Here is a 23768-nt window from a genome sequence, read left to right as displayed (position 1 = left end):
TTTACATGTTTCTAAAATAAGGCTGTCGAAATTGTCAAAATCACAAAAAATTTCACATTTTTTTCTTTGAAAATGTTATATTTTCTGATATTTTTGCTGAAAACAATGAATTTTGATTACAACTTTCAGAAAGTAGTACCAGAAACCACATTTAAACTGAAGAATTTACACTTTAATCAATCTTCTAATGACATTGGGATTTAATTTTACGAAAATTCTCCAAAATAGAGTTCTATTTCTAGTAAAAATGTTACAACAGCGTCAATAAATAATGAACGTTTCTTAAACAACTGTATATTCATTGAAATTACATCAAATAGTGCCATTCCGTTTTGGGAAGCAGGCAAAAAGTTTCTTAGCTTATGTTATTCGTTTAATAATTGTAGGAGCTCATTTAATGGTGGATCAATATTAAACTTCTGGGGAATGTTAAAAATAAAAAATGGTTCCGCTGGGGCCCGAACCCAAGACCTTAGCGTTATGAGCACTACGCACTACCTACTGAGCTACGAAACCTTGTTCGTGTGAAAATTTTTTAATTAACTATAAACATAACTTAATCAAGTTTGAATAATTCTCTAAAAATCTGACAATGCTTTCTCTTTTTTTCTCCTTTATTTGTTCAAGAAAATTATATTTTAGAATATCTTCAGATTCATCTAATACATGCTTAACCTCTAAGGGTTGCGGTATCTCTGCAATTGCCTCTCAAATTCATGATGGTGACTTTATTAGAATTAAAGATCCAAAACTACAAGGGCAAGATGCAATAAATTTTCTAAATTTTGTATCAGGCTTGAATAAAAGCAATCTTACTTTGATTGGTGAGCCTACAAATATACAATTTAACAACAATGATATTAAATATGATTTTACATTAAAATTATCAAATATTTCTATAGATTTAAACAATTTTATCTTCGAAAACTTCCATTCACCAATTCTTCATGCGGAAAATGCTAAAGTTGGTTTAATGAAGTGTGAATTTAACAACAACTTTCTAAATAATATGACGTTAATAAGATTAGACAACTCTAACACGTATTTTGCTGATACTGTCTTCAGAAATTGTAATTCAGGCGATCTTCCAGTTATTTTTTCACAAAATTCAGAAGTAATCATCGAAAATACAAAGTTTACACGCTTAGATTTGTTCACATTTGCTCATTTTATCAAATCTAAGGTAAGTTTCGTGGAAGATGAAATTTTGAATAATAGAATCAAAAAATACTTCATATCTGCATGTCATCAGTCAGAAATACAGATAGCTAACTGCTCTATTACATCAAACATGTTCAATTCTTTTTCTTATCTCGAGAAAATTTCTATTCTTCGAATTTCCGATTCAACACTTATGAAAAATACAGGAATGATCGTTCATTCTCACAATTCTTCGATTAATTTGAATTTTCTCAAAATTTTACAACAAGATTCGAAAGATCAAGTTTTCTCTTGTTTTGAGTCGAATATTAACATGGATCATATCGACATTGACAAATCAACGTTTACCAATTTCATTCTTTCCGTTTCAAACGAAAATGGAAATATTGAAATTTATAATTCAAAAATAATCGAATCAAATACGGTTAATTATGCAATAGATCAGACTGGAGGCAAAATAACTGTTGATTCATTCAGATTTTTCAACTTTTCAATCCAAAACGGAGGATTATTTAAATTACTAGATTTAAACGAAGCAAATATCAGTAATATGAATGTATCTTATGCTTCAGTCAGCTCGTATTCATTTGCTGGAGTTCTAATCCAAAATAATACAAAAGTAAATTTATCAAAAATTAATTTCGAAATTAATGACATTTGTCCAATATATATCAACAACAGTAACTTCTTGATTGAAGATTCCTCATTTGTTATGAATCATTGCGTTCCAAATCCAAGAATTCAACAAAGTCAATCTATTTTCAACGTTTTCAACGCAAATTCGTCAGAAATCAAGAATATTTCATTTGTAGAGAACTCAGCCTTGAATGGAGCTATGTATTTTGTTAATTCTTCCTCAATAATTTCATCATCTACCTTTTCTCAGAATTTTGCTTTGGAAAGCAGCTGTCTTGGGAGTTTGGGATCATCAATTACAGCCACACATTCGAAATTCTCAAACAACAACAGTACAAAGAGAGGAGGAGTTTCGTTTATAAAGGAATCTCTAATTAACTTTGATGCGTGCCACTTTTTGTCAAATTTTGCTCCAACTGGAGGAGTTATTTTCTCAGAAAATAATGATAATATTATGATATCTAACTTGGAACTCAAAGGAAATACAGCTAATACATCTTCTTCGTTTATTCAAGATATTAATTCAAAAATTATTAGTTTATCTAATATTAGAGTTGATTCTGACTTTGATTCTTCTGTTTCAGCAACAGCAGAACTTATACTATCATCTGCAAAGTTCAATTGCAAGTTTTGGTGCAAAGAAGTTTCGAATCAGAAGAAAGTACAGCACAAAGCTAATGAAAAGGATAAGATTGAATCATCTCAGCCAATGAATCATATTGTAATTGATGATTCAAAGAAGAATCAGCTAGGATACGAAAATAATGAAAAAGATACAAGCAAACAAGACTTTAATGCGAAAATAGATATGAATCCCAATAAGAAACAATCGTATTCTACTGGATTCGTACTTTTCATATGTGGATTACCAATCGCTTTAATTATTGTGACGATCATTATCGCAAGGAAGCTTGGAATGAGAAATATCAATAGATTTGTTAGGAAGACATTCACCAAGAAAGGAAAGCATCAGATTTAGACATATTTTGTGAATAAATTTCTGTTTTTATAGAATAAATTTATCATTTTTAAATCAAGTTTGCCATATTTATTTCAGATCTTTATTTGGATTTCAAAATTAATCCGAGAGAAAAAAAGTGGCAATTTATAAAAATTCAAATAAATAAAAAATGGTTGGAAAGGCAGCTATCCATAATGCTTTTCTAACTGTTGGAGTTGTTGCAGGCTATCCACACGGCATAGTGTCAAGAAAATTACAAAATCCTTTACATAGAAAATTATTTCATTTGATATGCGGCTTAGCTCTTTGCTATGCCTTATATGGGCCAAGCTTTTTGATAGTATTTATAGGCGACTTGATTGTTTATCTTACGTTTTTTCTTCCAAATCCATTCATTCTCGTTGGTGCTTTAATTCCGATAGCAGAAATCTTCTACATCCACTACACACGTCTTAACACAATTGGTGATTGGACTTCTGACCTTTCCGGCTTGATTATGTTCTCAGCTTTGCGTTTAATCATGACAACTTTCAACGTATTTGATGGTCGTAAGGAACTCAAACGTGAAAATTGGAAGAAGATGGCATTGTCATCACCTCCACCCATTTTTGATTTCTTTGTTTACTTATTTAGCTATTCTGGCCTATATTCAGGCCCTATTGTTCCATTTTCCGCATTTAAAGAGATACTTGAAATGAAATCAACACCAGAAGAAGTTTCCAATGACATTAAAGCAGGTCTCAAGCCATTCTTACTCAGTTTACTTAATGGATTCTTTTATGCAATTTGCATTAAAGTATTTCCAACAAAAATGATTCTAGAAGACAAATTTTACGAACGCTCGTACTTTTTACAAGTAGTAATTGCCATTCTTTACTCTTATTTCCATACATCGAGATATCGATTTGCTTGGCTCGGCGGCGAAGCAGCCTTAGCATGCCAGGGAGCACAGAGAGTACAAACATACGATATCCAGTACTGCAGATCCTTCCGTCCTGAGTTTTACTACACCCAAAGACAACTTGGCGGATTAGTTAATGAATGGAACCATTCTGTTCATTTCTTCCTCAAAGAATTCATCCACGTCAGAGTTCTTTCCATCGGTGGCTCGAATACCGTTGCAAAGTTCTGTACTTACATGTTTTCCGCGTTTTGGCACGGTTTTTATCCTGGATATTATGTCTACGCGATGGTTGTTTTCTCCAACGCTTTTGTCGACTCGATCAGGTTCAAACTCTTCTCCCCTCTACTCGAGAGCACTGTTGGAACGAAGGTCGCGACAATCTTGGACTGTGTTTACACCCAATCAATGAATTTGTACCAAGGAGCTGGATGGGATTTGCTTTGGTTGAGTCCTTACTTCTATTTCTTGAAGAGAACAAAGTTTGGACCTTTCCTATTGGAGTTCGCACTTATAGCAGTTGGTTATACATTCAGAGTATTGTCACCAAAAAAGAAAATAGAGAAAAAGGATTAAAAGTGAAGTGACTAAAGAGCAAAAAGTGAAAAATAACTTTTAATATCCTTTTGTTTTAATATAATAAATAAATAGTATATAAATGTTAGTTTTTATTATAGCTCTTGCATTGATAGAGAACATCCCAAATGACCATAAAATTCCAGATTCGAATGTTTTATAAATTGTTGACACTTTTGAGATAAATAATTTCAATAAAAAGTGTCAAATTTAATTCAATTCGTTTTAATCCTCATTATAAAACTCTCCTTGGGCAATGAGTATGTCTGTTTTTATTGAAGTTATCATTTGAATTGAATTTTTTTTAATTGAACAATAAAGAATTGATTAATTGATCATTTCCATTCTGTTGATGTGAGTAACAAGTTAATAAAAAAATAATTTAAAATTGATCTAATATTCTCTGATTTTTTACAAGTCTTCATGAGAAAATAACTATATTTCTATCTTTGTTCAAAGCATGTTTATCTTTGTTCAAGATCTAAATACCAAAATATGGCTAAATATAGCAAACGAATGGCAATTTATGGGTGTGGCTGTATTTTTAAAAAATTGCCTGTGGTAATATCTCTTAAAACTTATGCACCGTATCTTAGTCCGAAATTCGCCCCTTAAAATAAGAAATATCAAAATTTAGCTATTAGCAGTTGAATATTCGATAATTCAAAAAATGACTATTTTGAATTAAAAAATTGTAATTCATCGATAGGTTATGGAATGGATGAATTTCATTATTATCTATCTTTTTATTTCAGACGAAAATTTGAATATAAATCTTTTACATTTGAAAGAAAGCATAATTTTTATTTGAAATAGAAACTGTAAAAAATAGTAAAACAAAACATTGATATATTTAAATGATCATTATGAAGGGCAGCTAAAATATGGGATTTGATTTACGAATATAAAATTGAATATGCGGTCATTGAATTGCTTTTATTGTTGATCGAAAGGAAGTTCCTAAACATATCATATAGAGCATTTATTAATAAAAATAACTCTAAGAAATTCAGGAATTCAAATCTAATTTCCCCATTAAAAAATGCAATAATAAGCTGATTATTCATGTCACACCCGTATTTTTCATTTTAAATTGAAATCATATTGATTTTATTGAAAAGTCCTTTCATTTTAATGAGAAGATCGTATTATATTCATCGAAACTATTGTTGATCATGGAGGGTTGAGCATTAATTATTAAAGAATTTGAGTTACGAAAAATCACCATAAAAAGTTCAATTGTATAAGTATCCAGCCACTTATATTCATAACTATATAATATGTAAACATTTTTACATCATTATGCATATATACAAATAGGTATAATACCAAAAGCATTCGAAATCAAGATTCAATTTTCAAGAAACTATAAAAATGGCTGAAATGATATAACTCCTTATAAGCTACAACATTGATATAATTATATTGTGGTAGAATTCAGAGAGAAAATAAATTGTTTATTGTTTTTTCTATCATAAATCTTAATTCAATTTTTTTTATTTTTTGAGAAAAAATAGATGTTTGTTTGAATTCGATTCACAAAAGTTACATTATGTAAAAGATTATCCCAATGTTTGCACGTCCGCATACATTCTCCCCACTAAATTTTAATGAAAATTCTCTATGAAAATTCTGCCCGATTTCTAAAAAAATCAAATGATAGTAATAGAATTGCTGAGCTGAATAGAATTCGCAAATTCATTCAAATCATATCTCAATTCATGAATTTCGACAGTAATTTTCATTTTCTCAACATTTACTCATTATATGAAATACAGGCATTAAGGGAAAATCATTATTTCATATAAAAGATTGAGTGATGAAATTAAGTATCTGAATTTCAATGATCGAGTCAATTGAATTCGAATAATTTCGATTTGGAAAATTTCATAACTTTAATTATTTCGTCTTCTCAAACATTACTATATATGTTTTGATTTCAGAGGAAGGTTTTTCTCAAAATCAATTTATGCTTCAGAATTTTTTCTGAAGATTGAATGTATATGAATTTGAAACTGCATTTTTGGTCATTTTAACTTAACTAATAGTTCTCTATAAAATCATTTTTACTCTGATGATTTACATTATTCAATGTGTTATTGAAAATCAATTCAGAACAAAAATATTATTCATTTTTAGAAATGTACTCACCAGAGATGTACTTCTATTCCTTCCAAATGCCAGTCCAGCACCAGAAGACCCGTACACCACAAAGTATTAGAGACTATGAAAAGGTCCAGAAGAGGATGAAAGATAATGGCTCAAAAGTTGACCAAGTCTCAACTTTTATTGATAAGTATTTTGGCACTCATGTAACAATTGCCATTTTAACAAGCCTTGCAAAAATAGTCATGGGAAGATATGCCCTTAAACTCGATAGACTTGCTAGACGCAACAGATCAGCTTTGCTCTGCTGGTATGCAGAGAACTGGGATGTTATATTCCCACTTCTCAACGACTCCGCATTCGAGATGAAACTCAAGAGTATAAAGAGATTGCAAAATATGAGACCAAAGATCGAACCACTTGCTCCAAAGCCTGCAAATACAGAGTTCATTGATCCAAGTGACTTAACACTACTTCTTAACTTCCACTAATTTTTATTTGTAATGTTTATTTTCTTAAAAAATTATTTGTTGTTTGCAAACATGATTGAATTTTTCTGAATATAATTCAAAAGTAAATGCTTATAAGATACATTATTTCATAATGCAGGCATATGAACTTCATATCAAATTACTATACAACAAATCAAATTTATAGGGTTGCAATCTTTTCAATTTCAATTGAATTTTTCCCTTTCAATCTTCATATCTCGATACACAGTCCATTTCAGGGTATAATGCGAGCTTTTTAGGCATCGTATACATAGAAGTGAAAGAACTTCAACTCACGCCAATACATATTTATTGATCAAATTAAAATCATTGAAAGCTTTGCCATCTGATGAATTAATTTAATCGAAGTATACCAAAATTACATACATATTGAAATAAATATATAAATCATATAAATTTCCTTTTCATTGATCGCGATTCTTAAATATTCTCTGGATAAGGATATTGAATAAAATGACACGAACAAAATGAGTAGTTAATCCTAGTTTATTACATATTCATCATTGATATTCATTATTAAAAGAAAAAATATATTTTTAAAATTTGTAATGGATTTTTAATATTTTCGTTGAGTATTATAGTTTTTATATTGTTTACATACTAATTCGACAGATGTGTTGCTTCTATTCTTTGCTATATATGCAAATTATGATATTTGTTCATTAAATCATTTATATGATTGCATGTCTACATTTATTGTATTATTTAAGCCGATTTTATGCCATGATAAGCATTTATAATGATCATTTTTCATGATGATTTCGCAAATAAACCTCCTCTCAAATATAATGTCCAAAATTTGAATTTGCATTGAAATGGCAAATGCGATGAGTTCTATTCAAGTATATTAAGAGCAGACAATGGCCAAGATGATAAGAATTTCACTCATAATATCACAATTACTTTGAAAAAATTACAGGTTTTGTCATTTCACATTCCACACCATCAGTAGGAACGCACTACAGTAATTGTTCAACTATCTTGATTGTGAACTCAGTCAAATTATAAAAATTTGTGATTTTACTCAATTTATTGATAGATTATAGAATAACAAACAATTCAAAATTGAACAGCATGTATACAATACGTTGGTGATGAAATGATATGGGTTGTATATTGATTCAAATAAAACAACTTATGCAATTGAATAATTATTATAAATTTACAGAAATAAACTATCATAACGAATACAATAAGTACTATTAAAAGAATATGAAAAATTAAATACGAGTTTTCATAGAATATATTTTTCTGAAGAAGATATTCTATGATTGAATCAACTTATATTTTGAAAAGTTTAAGAGCTTTCAATGCTTTCATGCCTAGAAAAATTTTCGAGATCATTGATATTTTTGGATCAGGAACTATTTTAATTCGATATTACATTGCATTTATTAACATGATGCGAAATCAGAAATGAATCTAATTCAATCAACTCAATTGAATGAAAATGATTAAGATATGATAGATACATACTTAAAAACTCATTCAATTACATTCATTCTGCTTCTGATCGGGAATGCAAATAGCAATTATCGAATGAAAAATATTTATTGAATTCAATATTGTTGTCTATCATATTTTTTGCTGCAAGTGGTCAAAAATATTGAAGATGGAATACAAACATTGCAACATTTAACTTGATAATAGATTTTGATTTTATTTGTTGAATATCAATGCCCAATAATTATGACGAGGAATCATCCCCGCAGATTCTTCTTAAAATAATTGCATAATTTTGAAAGAAGCGGTTCAAATCGTGTATGAAAACGAATCTGATTTTTGTTCTATTTTACGTGGCATAAAAAATTTTATTTTACATGTCAATTTTAGTATCTCCTCTATTTTCAAAATGACTGAGTTGAAGGAAAGAAATGCTCAAGCTATAAAGAAAAAAATAGCAGAAGCAGAAAAGAAAAACGATGACCTTCGAGATAAGATTGAAAATGAGACTCAAAAGAACAATATTTTGATTTTATTACAATCTGAATACGAAAAAATGCGAGATGACTTTCTCGAAGAGGAACAAAAGAATTTATTAGAAATACAAAATCTTTCGCTTGATGTTAAAAATGTTAAAAAGCTTGTTCCAGATAAAAAAAGCTATGATCTTCATGATAACAACTTAGAAGAAGGTGAACAAGCCCTCATGAACGAAATAGAGAAAATGGAAGCTGCTAACTATCAATTTGACAGAACTCAATCACAACTTAACTCAGTTTCTCAAAAATTAAAAGATTTAACACCTGTTGTCGATCAACTGGAGATTATAGTTCTCAAATACGAAAGTATATCCAAATCTTTAACAAAAGTGCCGTCATATTACATAACAATTGAAGACTTAGAGACAGAGTTACAAAATTTGCGAACGAACAATCCAATAAGGAAGCAGAACATTACTAAGAAAATAGACGAAATAAAGAATTTAGAAATGGATAATTCGTTAAAAATGTTAGAATTGAGAAGAAATCAAGCAAAATTAGATGGTACTACCGCTGAAATTACTGTAAATGAATCGAATCTCGCATCTGTTATTGTTGAACTTCAAAATTGGAACATAGAATTGCAAAAATCAAATTTGACAGTTCAAGCATATAAAGAAGACGCTTTAACACAAGTCATTAAGGAAATAGATGAGAATAATAAAGTAATAGCAGATTTACGAAAACGTCTTGAAGAAATACAAAATGAAAATAAAGATTTTCCACGAGTTTTCAAAGAAATTGAAGCAAATGATGCGAGATCTGTAGGTAAAAAGAAACAGCTTGTGACTGAATTGACTCGAAAGATAAATGAGACAAAAAGTCAGATTTTGAGATCAAATTCAATGTCTGAAGAAGTTATGGCGCTCACAGTTAAAATGGAAGAAGAGTGGACGAGTCAGCAAGAACTTTCCGATAAGTGCGCTGCCTTAACTAAAGAATTATATGATTTGAAAGAATATAGCGACAGAAAATCAGAAATTCTTGAACTCCTCAAGGATTTGGCATCTAAAGAAGTGAGAAAGAATGTAGGAATCAAATCTCTCGAGCAACTTTATGATGTTGCCGCAGAACAAAATAGATTATTATCAAGACAAAATAAAATGGTTGAAGTTGAGTTTGAAAAGGCTCAAAATGAGTTGGCAAGCCTTTCTTAAGTTATGTTTTCTTGTATTCTTAATATAATTTTATTTATTGTTAAAATGTTTTAGTAATTATATAGAGATCTGTCTTTCTTTTTTATGAGTCTTGCGATTTATTCGCGAAAGGTTTCATATAGTTTTGTTTTGATTACATTTCTCAGAATTGTGAGAATAGAAATAAAAAATGATATTCGTCTGCATAGATGAAATAAGACATAAAGATACTAAGCCTTATTTAATGTTTTTGAAATAAAATGTTAAAATTATGATTCGTTGATGGGATTCGATCAACTCAAATCAACAAAATATGATATTTAGCATCAGCCTGACACAAATCTCTAAAATTACGGTAGATTCAGAAGAAATCGGTTTGTAAACAAACTTTTGGCCAAAAAGAAAATGAAATAATTGAGTGGATAAATTTGCCTTAGTTTTATTCAAGACATCATTACAAACTATATTTGCGGAATTATGGAAATCTCATTGAATTTTTTTTCGTTCCCAATCAATCAAAAACAATGAAAATTTTTTTTCTCTATAATTGTGCTCCCTTTTTATTCTCCATAAGTAGATGGATATTTTCGAGCAATATCATGACATTGGCCAATTTTCTTATCAAAAGTTTTTTCAATTGATAACGATCATCAATTTTAAACTTCTTGCAAATGACCCAGAAGAAGAAATGGCCGCATTTAATTAAATTAATTATTTTCGATAATGATGGAACCATACTTGATACCGAGGGTATCTACAGCTGGGCGAATGAGCAAATGGTCGGACATGAACTCGATGCCACTATTAATGCACAACTTGTAGGTAAGAACGCTCACGATACTTGCAAAGCAATCGTTGATTATTACAATATTAATACAAATCTAGATAATTTCATCAGAAAACGTACAAAATTATTGGAAAATTGCTGGAACAGTACAGTTATGATGCCAGGAGCTAAAAAACTGATAACTAAATTTTATGATAAGGGCATTCCAATGGCAATCGCTACCTCATCTCGTGCGAGCAACTTCAAGAAAAAGATCCAAGCCCACATGGATGTTTATAATATGATCGGATCATATGTGTGCGGAAATGAAGTTATCAATGGAAAGCCTGCCCCAGATATTTATCTTAAGGCTTGCGAAAAGTATCCTGAAGTAGATCCAAAGGAAGCCTTAGTAATTGAAGATTCACCATATGGAATTAAGGCAGCCAACGAAGCAGGAATGGCTTCGATCTTGGTCACAAATAATACTCGTAATTACCAGGAGACACTTAAGAATCTTGGAGCAGTCCCAACTTATACGATGTCTTCATTGGAAATGTTTTCATTTGATTTGTTCACTTGGGATGTTGATAATCTCATTATTTGAAAATTCAGTTTTGAAGATTGGATTTATCATTAGATTATGAGAGTTTTAGATTACAAATTAATGTTTTTTAGAGATATTTTTTGATTTGTTTGATATTTTATTTTATGAATAAAGATTTTTATAAGATTTTTAGAAATATTTTGGTTCACAACTATTGTGGTGTTTTAGTTGTTCCTTATTTTCCTTCTGCCAGATTTAAAATTAACATAATCAAATTTATTCACAAATTCTATTATAACAGAGCGTTGTTATGCTATCCTATAAGACTTTATTAATAAACAGGAACTATATATTGTGTTAGTTCATATTAATTTAATACATTTAATGAATCTCACATCAAAGATAGAAAAAGAGACATTTTCATTTCTTATCTTTTTGTCCTTTGATGCTATTATGTTATGTATGGAATGTCTCATAGTTACTTGTAATTCTCTAAAATCCCACTGAGAAAACTTATTTTTAGTCACTTTTGAGAGGAAGTAAGGAAGTAAAAAGTGACAAATGGATATATGTCATGCTGGATTTTTAAGTTTGATGCAAGATATTGAAGAAAAAGGATTGACACCAGATCTATGGATCTTCCTTTCTACAATATGTGGTGATAAACTGGTGAAAAGTACAAAAAATATTTTAACAAAAGAGAGTATTACAAAAAATTTCGCTCGAACTACTCACAGAGAGCTATGGACTGTGAGTTCATCCAAAAGCAGTGCAAATTATATTATTATTTCTCCAAAAGCTTTTCATTGTTCCTGCCAAGCGTTCAAAAACAACACTTTGTTAAATCACACATCTCCATTTTGTAAGCACATACTTACTGTATACATATGCAAGGCCTTATACAAGAACAATCCAAATACAACTCAATTTGTTTCAAATGAAATCGATGATGAAGCATTTGCACGATACTTAGAAAAGGTTTTCTATGATTCTGAACGAGAACCAAAGTAATCTTACTCTTTTGTTTGTATTTTATTTTAATAAAAATATTATTTAAATTTTTCAAATGTTTTTCATAAAATTACATTTGTAAATTGTTTTGGTTCTTCAATTTTGACTAAAAATTTAAAAATTCCAAACAATTTATTCAATATAACAAAAATAACAAAACAAAATAAAGAAATTAAGCTGCTAGTTCTTGTGGCTGCAACTCTTCTATTCCATCTGGCTGTTCTGAAGGATCAACGTAAGAATTAAGTGCTTTCCAAGGTAATTTGAGGTTTATGAAAAGCATTAACGCTGCAAACAAGTTATTTGAAAGATATTTTAATACCAAAGATGTTTGGTTCGGTAGGAATTTCTTTGGAACGAAGATTGCTAAATAAAATGGAATTCTTGTAATAAAAATGGTTGCAAAGTAAACTAATCTCCTGCTGCGCTCTTGTAGATCTGGTAAATCAGTTGTTATGAAGAAAGAAAGTACTAATCCAACCAATAAAATGGCTCCTGTATATAAACCGAGTTCCATCTCAGGGGTAATAGTATTTCCTGATCCAATAACTATTTCGGGGTAGTAGTTATTGTATAAATTAAAGCCTAAGATCGAAATTGAAATCATTCCAAAGAAAGAAGCAGAAATTTGAGAATCAGTAAGTGTCTGAATAATCCAAAGTGAATAGTAGATAATAAACGACTGCTCAACGATTTCTATAATTTTATCATATAAATAGAAATATTGGCTCAAAAAAGAGAAACTGAGTATATGCAATGGATTATTAGCTAAAATTACGATGAAAAGCAATAAGTAAGTGTTTGTCTTGTAAGGGAGAGTCGAAATAAAATTATATGTTGAACTTCTAAATAAAATTATTGAAAGAGCAATAGTAAATGCAAGTCGAGTCCATATATCATAAAATGTTGACGAAACTGATGTATAAACTGTTGCATACTCCATTTCGACGCAAGATTCGCAACCTTTTTCAAAAGATGTCACTAAATCAAATTCATCGAAATAAATCATGTTTTCTTCGAATAGTTCAACATATTTTCTGCTATATATGTCGAATGTAAGATTCGAAAATTTCATAATTCGAGTTGGAAGGGATTTGTTTTGTACTTTTGGAGTGAAAAGCATCTTTCCACTATTTACAAATGGTTTTGCATAATCGTACATAGCTTCACTGGTAAGAAAACGAACGAAAACTGAAATTTTTTGATTAAATGGTGAAACTTTTGTTACAGCGAGTTTCATATCAAAAGGACCACTTCCAGCATACACTGGTAATTTGGAAGTAGATGATGATTTAATAGAAGAAGGTGGACCAACAAATGAAATCGAAATCAAAACAATTGCAGTAATAAGGAAGCATATTAATACATGAGTCACTTGTTTAGACTTCCAAGCATCAGCTACAATTGCTGAATTCTCTTCTGCTGGAGTATTTTCAACTGGTTTCAGTTGTTTCAAATCCCAATCCATTCCTTCTTTCATTTTTTGAATTTTTTTCACATGTGAAATTTAAATAAAAGTGAGATTTGAAATGTCGAATGGATAACTTGACTATTATGATTAGTTTTTGTAATGATGAAACTCCAAAAAAATTCAAATTTCATAATTTTAATGAAAAATTCTAGAAAGTTCAAATTATTTTTTCTATTTCAAGATTTTTTTGGGAAATTAAAACAACTTAAGGGTGCACACGAGAGGATCATGTAAACTTCAGAATTTAGAACCTTATTTTTAGGCATTATCTTGGCTACCTATTTAGGCTCGAAAAGCAAAAAATATCAAAAAATACAACTTGACTCCATTATGACCCTTTCATGGAGTTAGTTTTTATCCGCTAGTATTTTCCCTTTGAATCTCTTTACAATTCGAAATCAAATTCAAATCTCAGTAGAAGAAAGGAAGAATCGACTTACTACGGTTGTAATACGAATAAATACATATATTTAATTATTTTTATTTACATAATAATTGTTTGAAGCTCATATTCCAACAAATTTTTAAATAAAAACATTAAAATGTTGAAAATGTTCATATATTTTAATAGGTTTTTGGCACTTTATTGAGGAATTACTACATACATAGTCGAACTGAACTTGATATTTTGAAATTTAAATTATTTATCAAAATTAAAATTTAACTTGAAATTTATAATTATTTAGTCATATTTTGCATAATTCTAAGTAGATTTTGTAAAAAATCAAGAAAGAAAAATTTTAACGTGCTTTATTTTTTCTTTTTTATAATAATACATATTATTATATAATTAACATATTCATAATGTTTCACCCTTTCAAAAATATAATCCTCCTCCTCTCAAATAAACGTACATACGGGTGGCCTCTTTTTTCAAAAAATTAAAATTTGAAATTTTGGGCTCAAATATTAGAGATTTTTTCAACCTTCAACGATATATGTTGTCTATATCAGACCTCCTTTCTTTTTGATACTTAACATTGTTCCTAAATCTTAGCCGTTAAGGCTGTTCTGAAAATATTTTTTTTTTCGAAAAAATTCGAAAAAAATTCTTAAAATTCAAAAATCCCTTAATTCCTGAGGATTTTGGAAAAAAGTTTTTACATGAACATGTGTATATTATATGAAGTATATTGATAAGGTAAAAATCAAATTTTATTGCATATTCATCGAGAAAATAAACTAACGAATCCCTCAAAATTGAGAGGGTAATCCTCCTCCTCTCAAATAAACGTACATACGGGTGCACCCTTAAATAAAGGTACTACGGAAGTTTGTACGTTATTTTCTAGTGAATTTTTTTTCCTTCACTAATGTTCATCGGGAAAAATCTCCGAATATGAGTAATACATGTCTGATTTCCGGCATATATAAAGTATACTATAAGTACTACTATTCCTATAAATTTCAGATTGTTATGTTGAAATTAAGTTCGGCATAATTTGCATTAAAAAAATTTTGGTTGTTTTTAAAATGAATAGCATAGTTGTAAGCTACATAAAAAAACTAAGGTATTCTTGCATTGAAGCTGATATGTTAAAATTTAATATTTCATATCAAAAAATCCCTTGATGATTTTTAACATTCGTTTATATAGATACATAGTATATATCGGAAATATTTAAATATTAGAATAACAGAAGATTCTGCCTAAGCCTGAAATGGCTACCTGCCCAGCATTGAGTGATCTGAGAAGAACCATTTCAGGCTTTTTGAGAACGTTTCAACCAGGATCCTCGTATATTGAATGTGAGAAAGGCATTCATTATCTGAAATCGATGCTTTTCCAATAATCAAATTCGAAGATCTTAGACATTGATGGAAAAAGAGAAAGACAAGGAAAGAAGGAAAAGAAGAGGAAGAGGGAAAGAAAAAGGAGAAGAAGAAAAAAGAACATAATAAATATTATGCGCATTTCATAGTGCCGAGGCGGCGGAGCCGCCGAGGCGCGATTTTTTGACCCCATTTTACCGCACGGTAATGTTTTTTTCGATTTTGTCCAGGCCTAAATTTTTGTAAATAAAATGAATAAAAAAATTGAAAAATTATCTAAAATAAACAATCTGCTTTAAATAAAATAATATAAATACTATTATGGTTCCTCTGTATCAGGAATAGTGAGTGTGTTCGGGTCAGCTTCGATTCCAATAGGATTATCTTCGTCAACTTCTTCATCGCCGACCTGGACGTAACCAGACTGGAGTCCGTCAGTTGGTGTGTGCGCGCGATCCATGATAAGTCCGAACATGATTGCGAGAATAATAGGGAGCATCAATTCGACGGTTGTTCCATGGATATAAGGGATATTTCGTGGTGATACGTAGAATGGAAGGAATGCAAGTGCAAATGGCATCGTAGCAACGCAGTAGTAGTTAAAACGATCTGTTTGTGGATGTGGCTCGACTTCCTTGCTTTCTTCGTCTTCAAGCTTGGGTGTTATTGATACTTTAGCAAGAACAATGGAAGTAATGAACGTAATAAGGTAAACTGCGTAGATTATTAGATAATAAATTGTAAATTCGTTTCCTGTTGATAAATCGTAGCTCATAATAGATACTTTAGATGTATCTATTTTTTGTAAGTCTAATACGGCCGTAATTGATGTCAAAATGATTGGAATTACGATTGAAACGGCCATTCTTGGTACTGAAGCTTGTTCTCTGTCGAAACCAATGAATGAGAAGATTGCGATAGTGTAGAACATGAAGTATCCGAAGTATAATATGCGAAAAGAGTTAGTTGGAAGATGGAATGGGAAAATCTGGAAAAGATCAATGACAGATAGTGGATCAAAAATGAAAATCGAGAAGAACAATAGTCCTGCAGTCAGTTTTCGGATGGTTGTAGCGTGGAGTGAAGTAAAGCTTTTTGCCACGAAAATGACAAAGAAACAAAGGAAAGAAGCCGATGCCATGACCTTGGTAATCGCGTAAACGAGAATAAAGTTAGGATCACTGGATTCCCAAATAAGGGTGAATGTTTCTGTAATTGGCTTTTCGGAGTAGAAAACAAAGTTAATATTGATCGAATCATAGTTGATCCTTCTGTTGTGATATACTTCAATCGAATTAGTCGACCAATTTATAGGAGAAGCGACCAAATTTAGCTCTTTGAAATCTTGATTGTATTCGTGAACGACTTTGCCGTATTTCTTGCATTTGATTGCAACCTTTCCTGATGCAGTAACAGATCGATTTAATACTTCATCGAATCTGAATGATACTTTCATGTATTCGCTCATTGGTTTAACATTTGATACGTAGCTTTCGATTGCGGAAAATTTAGCATCTTTATTGAATGATAATTTATCGGATTGAATGATTTGTTGGGCTGGAGAAGGAGCCATTACGCATAAAAGTAATGAAAAAATGAAAATTAGAATGGGAAGGAATGAAATAAATCCGCAATGATGGGTAATTGGGAAATCAGAAACATACGATATGTCTTCGTCCTGAAAGTTATTAACCTCGATGTTATTGAATTCTTTGAAATCTCCAAGCATTTGAATGCGTTTAATATTATTTCCGTACGATTAATCATGTGAAATCTGTGAGACTTTGCACATGTTCTTATATTTATATGTATACCTTATATACAAAATTTCAGGCCAAAATCATCAAGGGATCTAGATCCGAAGTACCTTTACTTAAATAGAGTTCTTTAGTTCCTAAATACATCGTATTATCGAAATAAACTCTTACAAATCAAATTTAATCTAAATTTTGATGAGATTTCATTATTCATTAGTTTTCTTATGTGAATGATCTATACTCTGGAAGTACAATAATATATTTTAACCACTTATTCTTAAGTCAAAAATCGTGAAAAATTATTTATATTTGAGACAAATGAGCTTAAATAAGTAATCAATCTATTATCAGCACGAAGAACTAAGAGATAAAAATGCATGAGGAATTCGTTAATTCTTAAAAAATCAAAAATATTTTTTTGTAATTTTAATAATTATAAATAAGGGTTTCGTTTTGCGAAAAAAACGTACAATACGCAATTTCGCTAAAAAAACATTTAGCTAGCAATTTCGACCTTTGACTCCACTCAAGACGTCACTTTTTTAATTTTGCGGTATCATATTTTTGGAAAATCTATATGAATATTATATAAAAAGTCTCTTTAATATCTATATTTCATATTTTTATCGATTTTTAAAGTTTTTGCGAAAAGTATTCAATTATTTTTGCTATTTGGTCGGGTAAATGTCAGTTTTGCGACATTTTCTGATATGATATTCAGATTCTACGTTGATAATAATGCTTATAGAACCCTCTTGCTATTGTGTCAAAATTGCGAAACCGATAGCAAAAATATCTCGCAATATCAAAATTGAGATATTGAGTGAATTATGCATTATAGAGATTAAAAATCTGATTTGTGAAAACATCTCATCAGTTTCTAGCTAATTCAAAAATCTTTACTATCTTATTCGATTAAAATGAAAAGGGAATAGTTTCATTATGCTTTAAATGACAGCCTTATAATATAATCATAGTTTTCGCTCAATATGCAGCATTTTTTTTTCGAAATCTATGGTCAATATCCTAAATACTGATTGCTTTGCATTCATATCTCTTACATTTTCTATACCCACATCACTATTCATTGCTATTCCTATCTTTTTCATTTTTGTTTGTTTCTCATAATTTCTCAAAAAACATGATAACTTGATATTTGTAAATATCATACTTTATAACGTAAATAAGAACTTGACCTATTAAGAAAAGCAGTAATGAAAAGAAAATCTGAAATTCATAAAAATTACAAGTTTCTGATGACAATTAGCTTAATTAAACCAGGTACAAGATTATATAATTGTATTTTCTATCCAATTATCCATATAATATCTTATCCAGAAAAAAAAACTTGATCAATACCAAATGATTTTTTAACTAGTAAATAAAGTATTTTCTTTACACACACATTGTATATCATAGTTTTTTTTTGGTTTCGCAAAACATCCAAAAACAAATATGCTATAAAAGTGACAATTTTAGCAAAACGAAACCCTTATTATAAAATCAATATTTTATATTTACTTAAAAATATCAGATTAAGTAAAAATTCACTTGCCATTATATAAAAAAAATAAGAAAAGAAAATAAAGAGATTAATCGAACATTCCAGGAGCGAGAGCAGCCAATTCTGGATACTTCTTGTCCTTGGGGCATAACTCTCTGATGATCTTTCCTCTTGCGTCTGGTGTAGATGGGCAGATCTGCTTCTGGATGTCGTGGATAAGTAATTCTAAGGCGAGAGTTAAGTTGATTGAGAGGCTCTTAGCGTTAAGAACCTGTGTGTAGGTGAATGGAGAGAGGATATCCGGTGGAGAGTTGACAATGTCAACTTGGTAAAGACCGCTGAAAAGCGGTTTGACAACGATCAAGAACGATGAAGCCTTATCGTCCTTTGGTATATTCAACTCGAAGCCAGATTCGTTGAAGATTATCTTAATTGGAGCATCTTTCTGCAAATTGTGGATTTTTTCGGAGTCGTGAGGTGTTGCACCCATTCCTGGTGTAAAGAATGTAGCGAAAGCAGTTAAGAATGGAACAGTTGGTACTGTTGTGTTGACTGCTGGTAATTTGTAGAATTCGCTTGCTTCAGCGGATAATTCAATTGGTTCGCCGATTTCCTTGAGGAAGCTGAGCAACAATGGAGTCATTCTTGTCTTCTCCTGCTTGTACTCCAAGTCGAGATCGCCGGCCATGAAGTGGATGATTGGAATTGGAACAATTGGAGCGTTATCCGCTTGATCGAACTTCTTCTTAACAGCATCGACTGCAGCAACGTCTACCTGTGGCCTTACGACGTTCTTGTTCTCGATATCCAAGATGCCGAATGTTGTAAGGAAGTCGACAATTCGCAATCTCTGGTATGGAGCCTTGTAATTGAACGGAACGTAGTAGGCGTGCTTGTCCCAGTCAGTCCACCGGGAGAACTCCTCGCCGTAGACCTTCCTGAGGTTGTCGTCGACAGATGTAAGCTCTGCCTGGCTGAGATATGGAACATTCTTCGGTTCCTCGCCGTAAAGCTCGAGTGGGACTGGTTTGATCGCTTCGGCCTTCGGTAACTTGGTTGGCTGGATCTCGTCGGAGAGCTCTGGAGCCTTTCCGTTCGAGTAATCGTCTTCTATCATGTATGCGGCCTTTCCGAATGGTCCGCGTGCGAAGAAGGCGAGTGGGTCCTTGCACTCCTTGGTCTCGATGAACGAGATAAGGGTGTTCGAGCCAACTGTAACGTAATGTATTATCGGATCTTTGATCTTGAGGTGATCGATGATTGTCTGCTCGCAGAACATGTGGCTGCTGCAGAACTTGCGTGTAATATGCTCGATTGGTGAGGAATGGAGTGCGAGTCTCGCTTGAATTGAGGAGACAAGATACGAAATGTGGTTTTGACGGTGTTTGTCGGATTTGCTTGACTTGGCACTTCCGAGAGCGCCCTTGTCTGGAGAGATGGAGATGAGGGAAGTATTGGAACGTTGAGATCTTCCTCCGAGTATTGTAGAGTTGATGATGGAAATGAATTCGAAGAGGGCGTTGGAGTTCTCCTGGAGGTGGAAAGCACTTGGAGCCCATTCGATGACCTCGTAAACCATCAAAAGTGTCTGTAATACGATTCGGTCGAAGTTTGGCTTGTTAGAATCGATTGATCCAACGTTCTGGAGGATTGTTTGGATGAGGCCGTTACGAATGACGATATCGATAACTGTTGGATCGTTTCTGATGATTGAAGCAATTAAGGCAATTAATGAGCAGATGAATGTATAGTTGTTTGGTGTTACGTACTGGTTGAACTTCTCCTTCTTGCAGTACTCCTTGAGTGCCACGATGATGTCAATTCCGGTAGTAGAGCATGAAGTGAGTAATCTGTAGCGATCTGTGATACTTGGGCAGACAGTACGTAGGTGATCGTATGCGCTCTCGATTGCGCCCATTCCCTTGCCAGTAGAGTTAGCAGCAGAGATGAAAAGTGAAACAATATTTTCTGTGAGTTGGCTGTCTGTCTGCTTAGCGATCTGGACAATGGCAAGGAGATGCAATGCGATGGAGGAAACGTATGGAATAACAGAGCCACAGTTAGTATATGCGATTGTGGCCTGGGAAAGGAAGGAAAGTATTACGGAAGCGTGGTTTTCGTTAGCGTGCTGTGTTATGTAGGCAATGAAGCGTGGAATAAGGGAATCTGCTTCGTGGAATTCGAACTTTGAGATAATATGGAGAATTGTGATAACGTTGATTGAAATGGCTTGATCATAAGCCTCTGATAAGACTGGAGCGCATGTAAGGAATTTGCCGAAGAGCTTGAGGAAAGAATAAGCTGGATAGCGGTGGATCTCGATTGTTTTAGAGGTCTGCTCAGCAACTTTGATGGCTGTGTCCTTGGCCTCGGAGATAGCCTTGGCAACTGTAAGCAAGAGCTCTGGCTTATCTGTAATTTGAGAATAATCGAGACATGTAACGACATGATGGAAGAAATCTGAAGCGACCTTGTCCGAAATCTTCTTCGTTTCGGAAAAGACACCTTGTTTGATTGGAATATCTTCAACTGGGAGCTTAAATGTGATGAGGTTGAAGTATTTCCAGAGTTCGTTCGTACGAACTCCCCAAACTGTGATGAAATCGTTGTTGTTACTCCATCTGTGGCAGTATTTAACAACACGTTCCCAATGTGTAGCATCTTCAAATCCGGAGAATAAAATGGTGTTAAAAACAAGGTTGACGGCCTTCTGACGGAATTCTGAGATCTTATCTTCTGGGCAAAGAGGAGCGAGTGAGAATTTAATGACGTAATCCGTGATACCGATAACTGTATTTAATAAAACGATCCAGGTATCTAATTCGAACTCTTTACCACGGTTGACAATGAATGTATCATAAATGGTAAGGATTCTCATCAAAAGTGGTAAAAACTGCTGCTGGAATGTAGTGGAATTTCGTGGTTCGCGCATTGCGAATGGTTGGGAAAGCTGCTTGATAATACGGCGCATATATTTGTTTTGACGCTTGATATCTCCATATAATGAGGAATCTTCAAGCCATTGCTCGTAATAATTAACAGCTATTTCCATAAATTTGCAATATTCTATGTTAAGAGATAACGCAACAGCGAAAAATTCCATTAACACTTTAACTCGCTTTTTAGATGTAGTCGATACATTGGAGGAATCTTTGCCAATTGTATCAATAATAATTTTTGTTGCTTCTGAGATCTGGGGACGAGCGAATGTTACGAATGAGTAATTTTCTGAGTCATCCTCCATTAATCCTTCTGTTAAAAGAGATGGTAACATAAAAACAAATTTCTCATTCTCAGAGCTCATTTCACAAATTTGATGAGTCACTTTTTTAGTAAAGTAAGATATGAGATATCATCAAGTTTCATATGTTTTACGGATATAATTATCAGATTAGTCAAGAAACCGTCATGAAAAGTGACTTTTCAATTGGAACAAGTACGATTGGAAATATCAGATACATAAGGTCAGGAAAATTAAAAAATCTAGATACTCAGCCATTCCAAATATAAAGTTGAAATTGGGAATATAATCATTTTTTTGCCAAACCCGAGAAAAATCCTTAAACTCAATACGTACATTCACTCCTATTAACTTAGGTGATAACAATAATTCAATATCAAAATCAATTTTTTTGATCGTTTTTCTACATCGGCACTCACCATTAAGTCAATAGCATAAAGACATAACAGTATAAATTCAATTCAATTTGAATTTTTGAGAAGAATTACATATAGATATATTCAGCCCTTATTTTTGGGTTTTCATTCATAAAATTGATAAAATGATTTGATGAAATATTCTGAGGTTGTCATTTCTTTTCCGAAAAAAAAACTATCAGTGATGATTATTTACCTAAATTATGATATTTTTCTATCTTATCAAAAATTATGAGTTGATAATTTTTGTAACCACCATCATATAATTTCATTTCTCATCCAAAATATCAATAAAATTGACCGACATTAATGTAAGTTTATTTTTTCAGATTCAATCTCACCTTATTTTTTCAATTCAATTTTCTTTTAATCCTATTGACTTTTTCAATAGATTTTTGAAGTGTACAAATTCCTATCTGATTTTTGTGTCAGAACGTGAAAAAGAGCATTTTTTGTAAATTCAAATCTGAAAAAAGTTGTTAATCGAGCGACATATTATTAGTTATATAGTTAAAAACCATATGCTATTTATAATGTTATCCGAAATTTGTGATTAAGGGTGCACCCGTATGTACGTTTATTTGAGAGGAGGAGGATTACCCTCTCAATTTTGAGGGATTCGTTAGTTTATTTTCTCGATGAATATGCAATAAAATTTGATTTTTACCTTATCAATATACTTCATATAATATACACATGTTCATGTAAAAACTTTTTTCCAAAATCCTCAGGAATTAAGGGATTTTTGAATTTTAAGAATTTTTTTCGAATTTTTTCGAAAAAAAAAATATTTTCAGAACAGCCTTAACGGCTAAGATTTAGGAACAATGTTAAGTATCAAAAAGAAAGGAGGTCTGATATAACATATATCGTTGAAGGTTGAAAAAAATCTCTAATATTTGAGCCCAAAATTTCAAATTTTAATTTTTTGAAAAAAGAGGCCACCCGTATGTACGTTTATTTGAGAGGAGGAGTATTATATTTTTGAAAGGGTGAAACATTATGAATATGTTAATTATATAATAATATGTATTATTATAAAAAAGAAAAAATAAAGCACGTTAAAATTTTTCTTTCTTGATTTTTTACAAAATCTACTTAGAATATGGCATTCCAAACGGGAACCGCGGTTGGTTACCATGGATTTCCGTCACCGGTCACATTTTAAAGATTTTTAAAGCCTTATAAAAATATGCTTTGTAAATCATTTTTTGTAAATCGGCAAAAATTTGGTAATTTTCTTCAACTAATAAATCAGCGAATAGCATTTATAATACAAGAACAATCTTTTAAAATGCGTTTGATTCATTT

The 23768-nt window shown here is 31.5% G+C and overlaps 9 protein-coding genes and 1 non-coding gene across 10 annotated transcripts, besides 2 other annotated features; 6 read left to right on the top strand and 4 right to left on the bottom strand.

Annotated features, from left to right (window-relative positions):
* Window positions 1-443: 443 nt before the first annotated feature.
* Window positions 444-516, bottom strand: TVAGG3_0997360. Its single transcript has one exon. It is a non-coding gene; the product is annotated as a tRNA-Ile (tRNA).
* An 85-nt stretch (window positions 517-601) lies between these two features.
* TVAGG3_0997350 (uncharacterized protein) lies at window positions 602-2834 on the top strand (the record flags this gene model as incomplete). Its single annotated transcript, XM_001581391.1, has 1 exon — window positions 1010-2776. The coding sequence occupies one exon, from the start codon at window positions 1010-1012 to the stop codon at window positions 2774-2776; it is 1767 nt and encodes a 588-aa protein (XP_001581441.1).
* Window positions 2835-2901: 67 nt separating this feature from the next.
* Window positions 2902-4426, top strand: TVAGG3_0997340 (membrane-bound O-acyl transferase; the record flags this gene model as incomplete). Its single annotated transcript, XM_001581392.2, has 1 exon — window positions 2928-4235. One exon carries the CDS (start codon window positions 2928-2930, stop codon window positions 4233-4235), a length of 1308 nt encoding a protein of 435 aa, XP_001581442.2.
* Window positions 4427-6376: 1950 nt separating this feature from the next.
* On the top strand, window positions 6377-6832 carry TVAGG3_0997330 (uncharacterized protein; the record flags this gene model as incomplete). Its single annotated transcript, XM_001581393.1, has 1 exon — window positions 6377-6832. One exon carries the CDS (start codon window positions 6377-6379, stop codon window positions 6830-6832), a length of 456 nt encoding a protein of 151 aa, XP_001581443.1.
* A 1854-nt stretch (window positions 6833-8686) lies between these two features.
* On the top strand, window positions 8687-10044 carry TVAGG3_0997320 (uncharacterized protein; the record flags this gene model as incomplete). Its single annotated transcript, XM_001581394.1, has 1 exon — window positions 8706-9992. The coding sequence occupies one exon, from the start codon at window positions 8706-8708 to the stop codon at window positions 9990-9992; it is 1287 nt and encodes a 428-aa protein (XP_001581444.1).
* Window positions 10045-10636: 592 nt separating this feature from the next.
* Window positions 10637-11451, top strand: TVAGG3_0997310 (pseudouridine 5'-phosphatase protein; the record flags this gene model as incomplete). The annotated part of the gene is made up of 1 exon (XM_001581395.1): window positions 10643-11344. The coding sequence occupies one exon, from the start codon at window positions 10643-10645 to the stop codon at window positions 11342-11344; it is 702 nt and encodes a 233-aa protein (XP_001581445.1).
* Window positions 11452-11878: 427 nt separating this feature from the next.
* On the top strand, window positions 11879-12295 carry TVAGG3_0997300 (zinc finger SWIM domain-containing protein 7 family; the record flags this gene model as incomplete). Its single annotated transcript, XM_001581396.1, has 1 exon — window positions 11879-12295. One exon carries the CDS (start codon window positions 11879-11881, stop codon window positions 12293-12295), a length of 417 nt encoding a protein of 138 aa, XP_001581446.1.
* Window positions 12296-12432: 137 nt separating this feature from the next.
* TVAGG3_0997290 (transmembrane protein 181 family) lies at window positions 12433-13791 on the bottom strand (the record flags this gene model as incomplete). Its single annotated transcript, XM_001581397.1, has 1 exon — window positions 12468-13775. The coding sequence occupies one exon, from the start codon at window positions 13773-13775 to the stop codon at window positions 12468-12470; it is 1308 nt and encodes a 435-aa protein (XP_001581447.1).
* Window positions 13792-13975: 184 nt separating this feature from the next.
* Window positions 13976-15017: a mobile genetic element.
* Window positions 15018-15587: 570 nt separating this feature from the next.
* Window positions 15588-15774: a mobile genetic element.
* A 48-nt stretch (window positions 15775-15822) lies between these two features.
* TVAGG3_0997260 (uncharacterized protein) lies at window positions 15823-17263 on the bottom strand (the record flags this gene model as incomplete). The annotated part of the gene is made up of 1 exon (XM_001581398.1): window positions 15859-17112. The coding sequence occupies one exon, from the start codon at window positions 17110-17112 to the stop codon at window positions 15859-15861; it is 1254 nt and encodes a 417-aa protein (XP_001581448.1).
* Window positions 17264-18580: 1317 nt separating this feature from the next.
* On the bottom strand, window positions 18581-22370 carry TVAGG3_0997250 (uncharacterized protein; the record flags this gene model as incomplete). Its single annotated transcript, XM_001581399.2, has 1 exon — window positions 18889-22104. The coding sequence occupies one exon, from the start codon at window positions 22102-22104 to the stop codon at window positions 18889-18891; it is 3216 nt and encodes a 1071-aa protein (XP_001581449.2).
* Window positions 22371-23768: the final 1398 nt, after the last annotated feature.

Source organism: Trichomonas vaginalis, chromosome I (genome assembly GCF_026262505.1).
Source record: "Trichomonas vaginalis G3 chromosome I, whole genome shotgun sequence".
Classification (NCBI taxonomy): domain Eukaryota; phylum Parabasalia; order Trichomonadida; family Trichomonadidae; genus Trichomonas; species Trichomonas vaginalis.
Note: the sequence above shows the minus strand (reverse complement) of the source record. Positions and strands in the feature narration are given on the sequence as shown.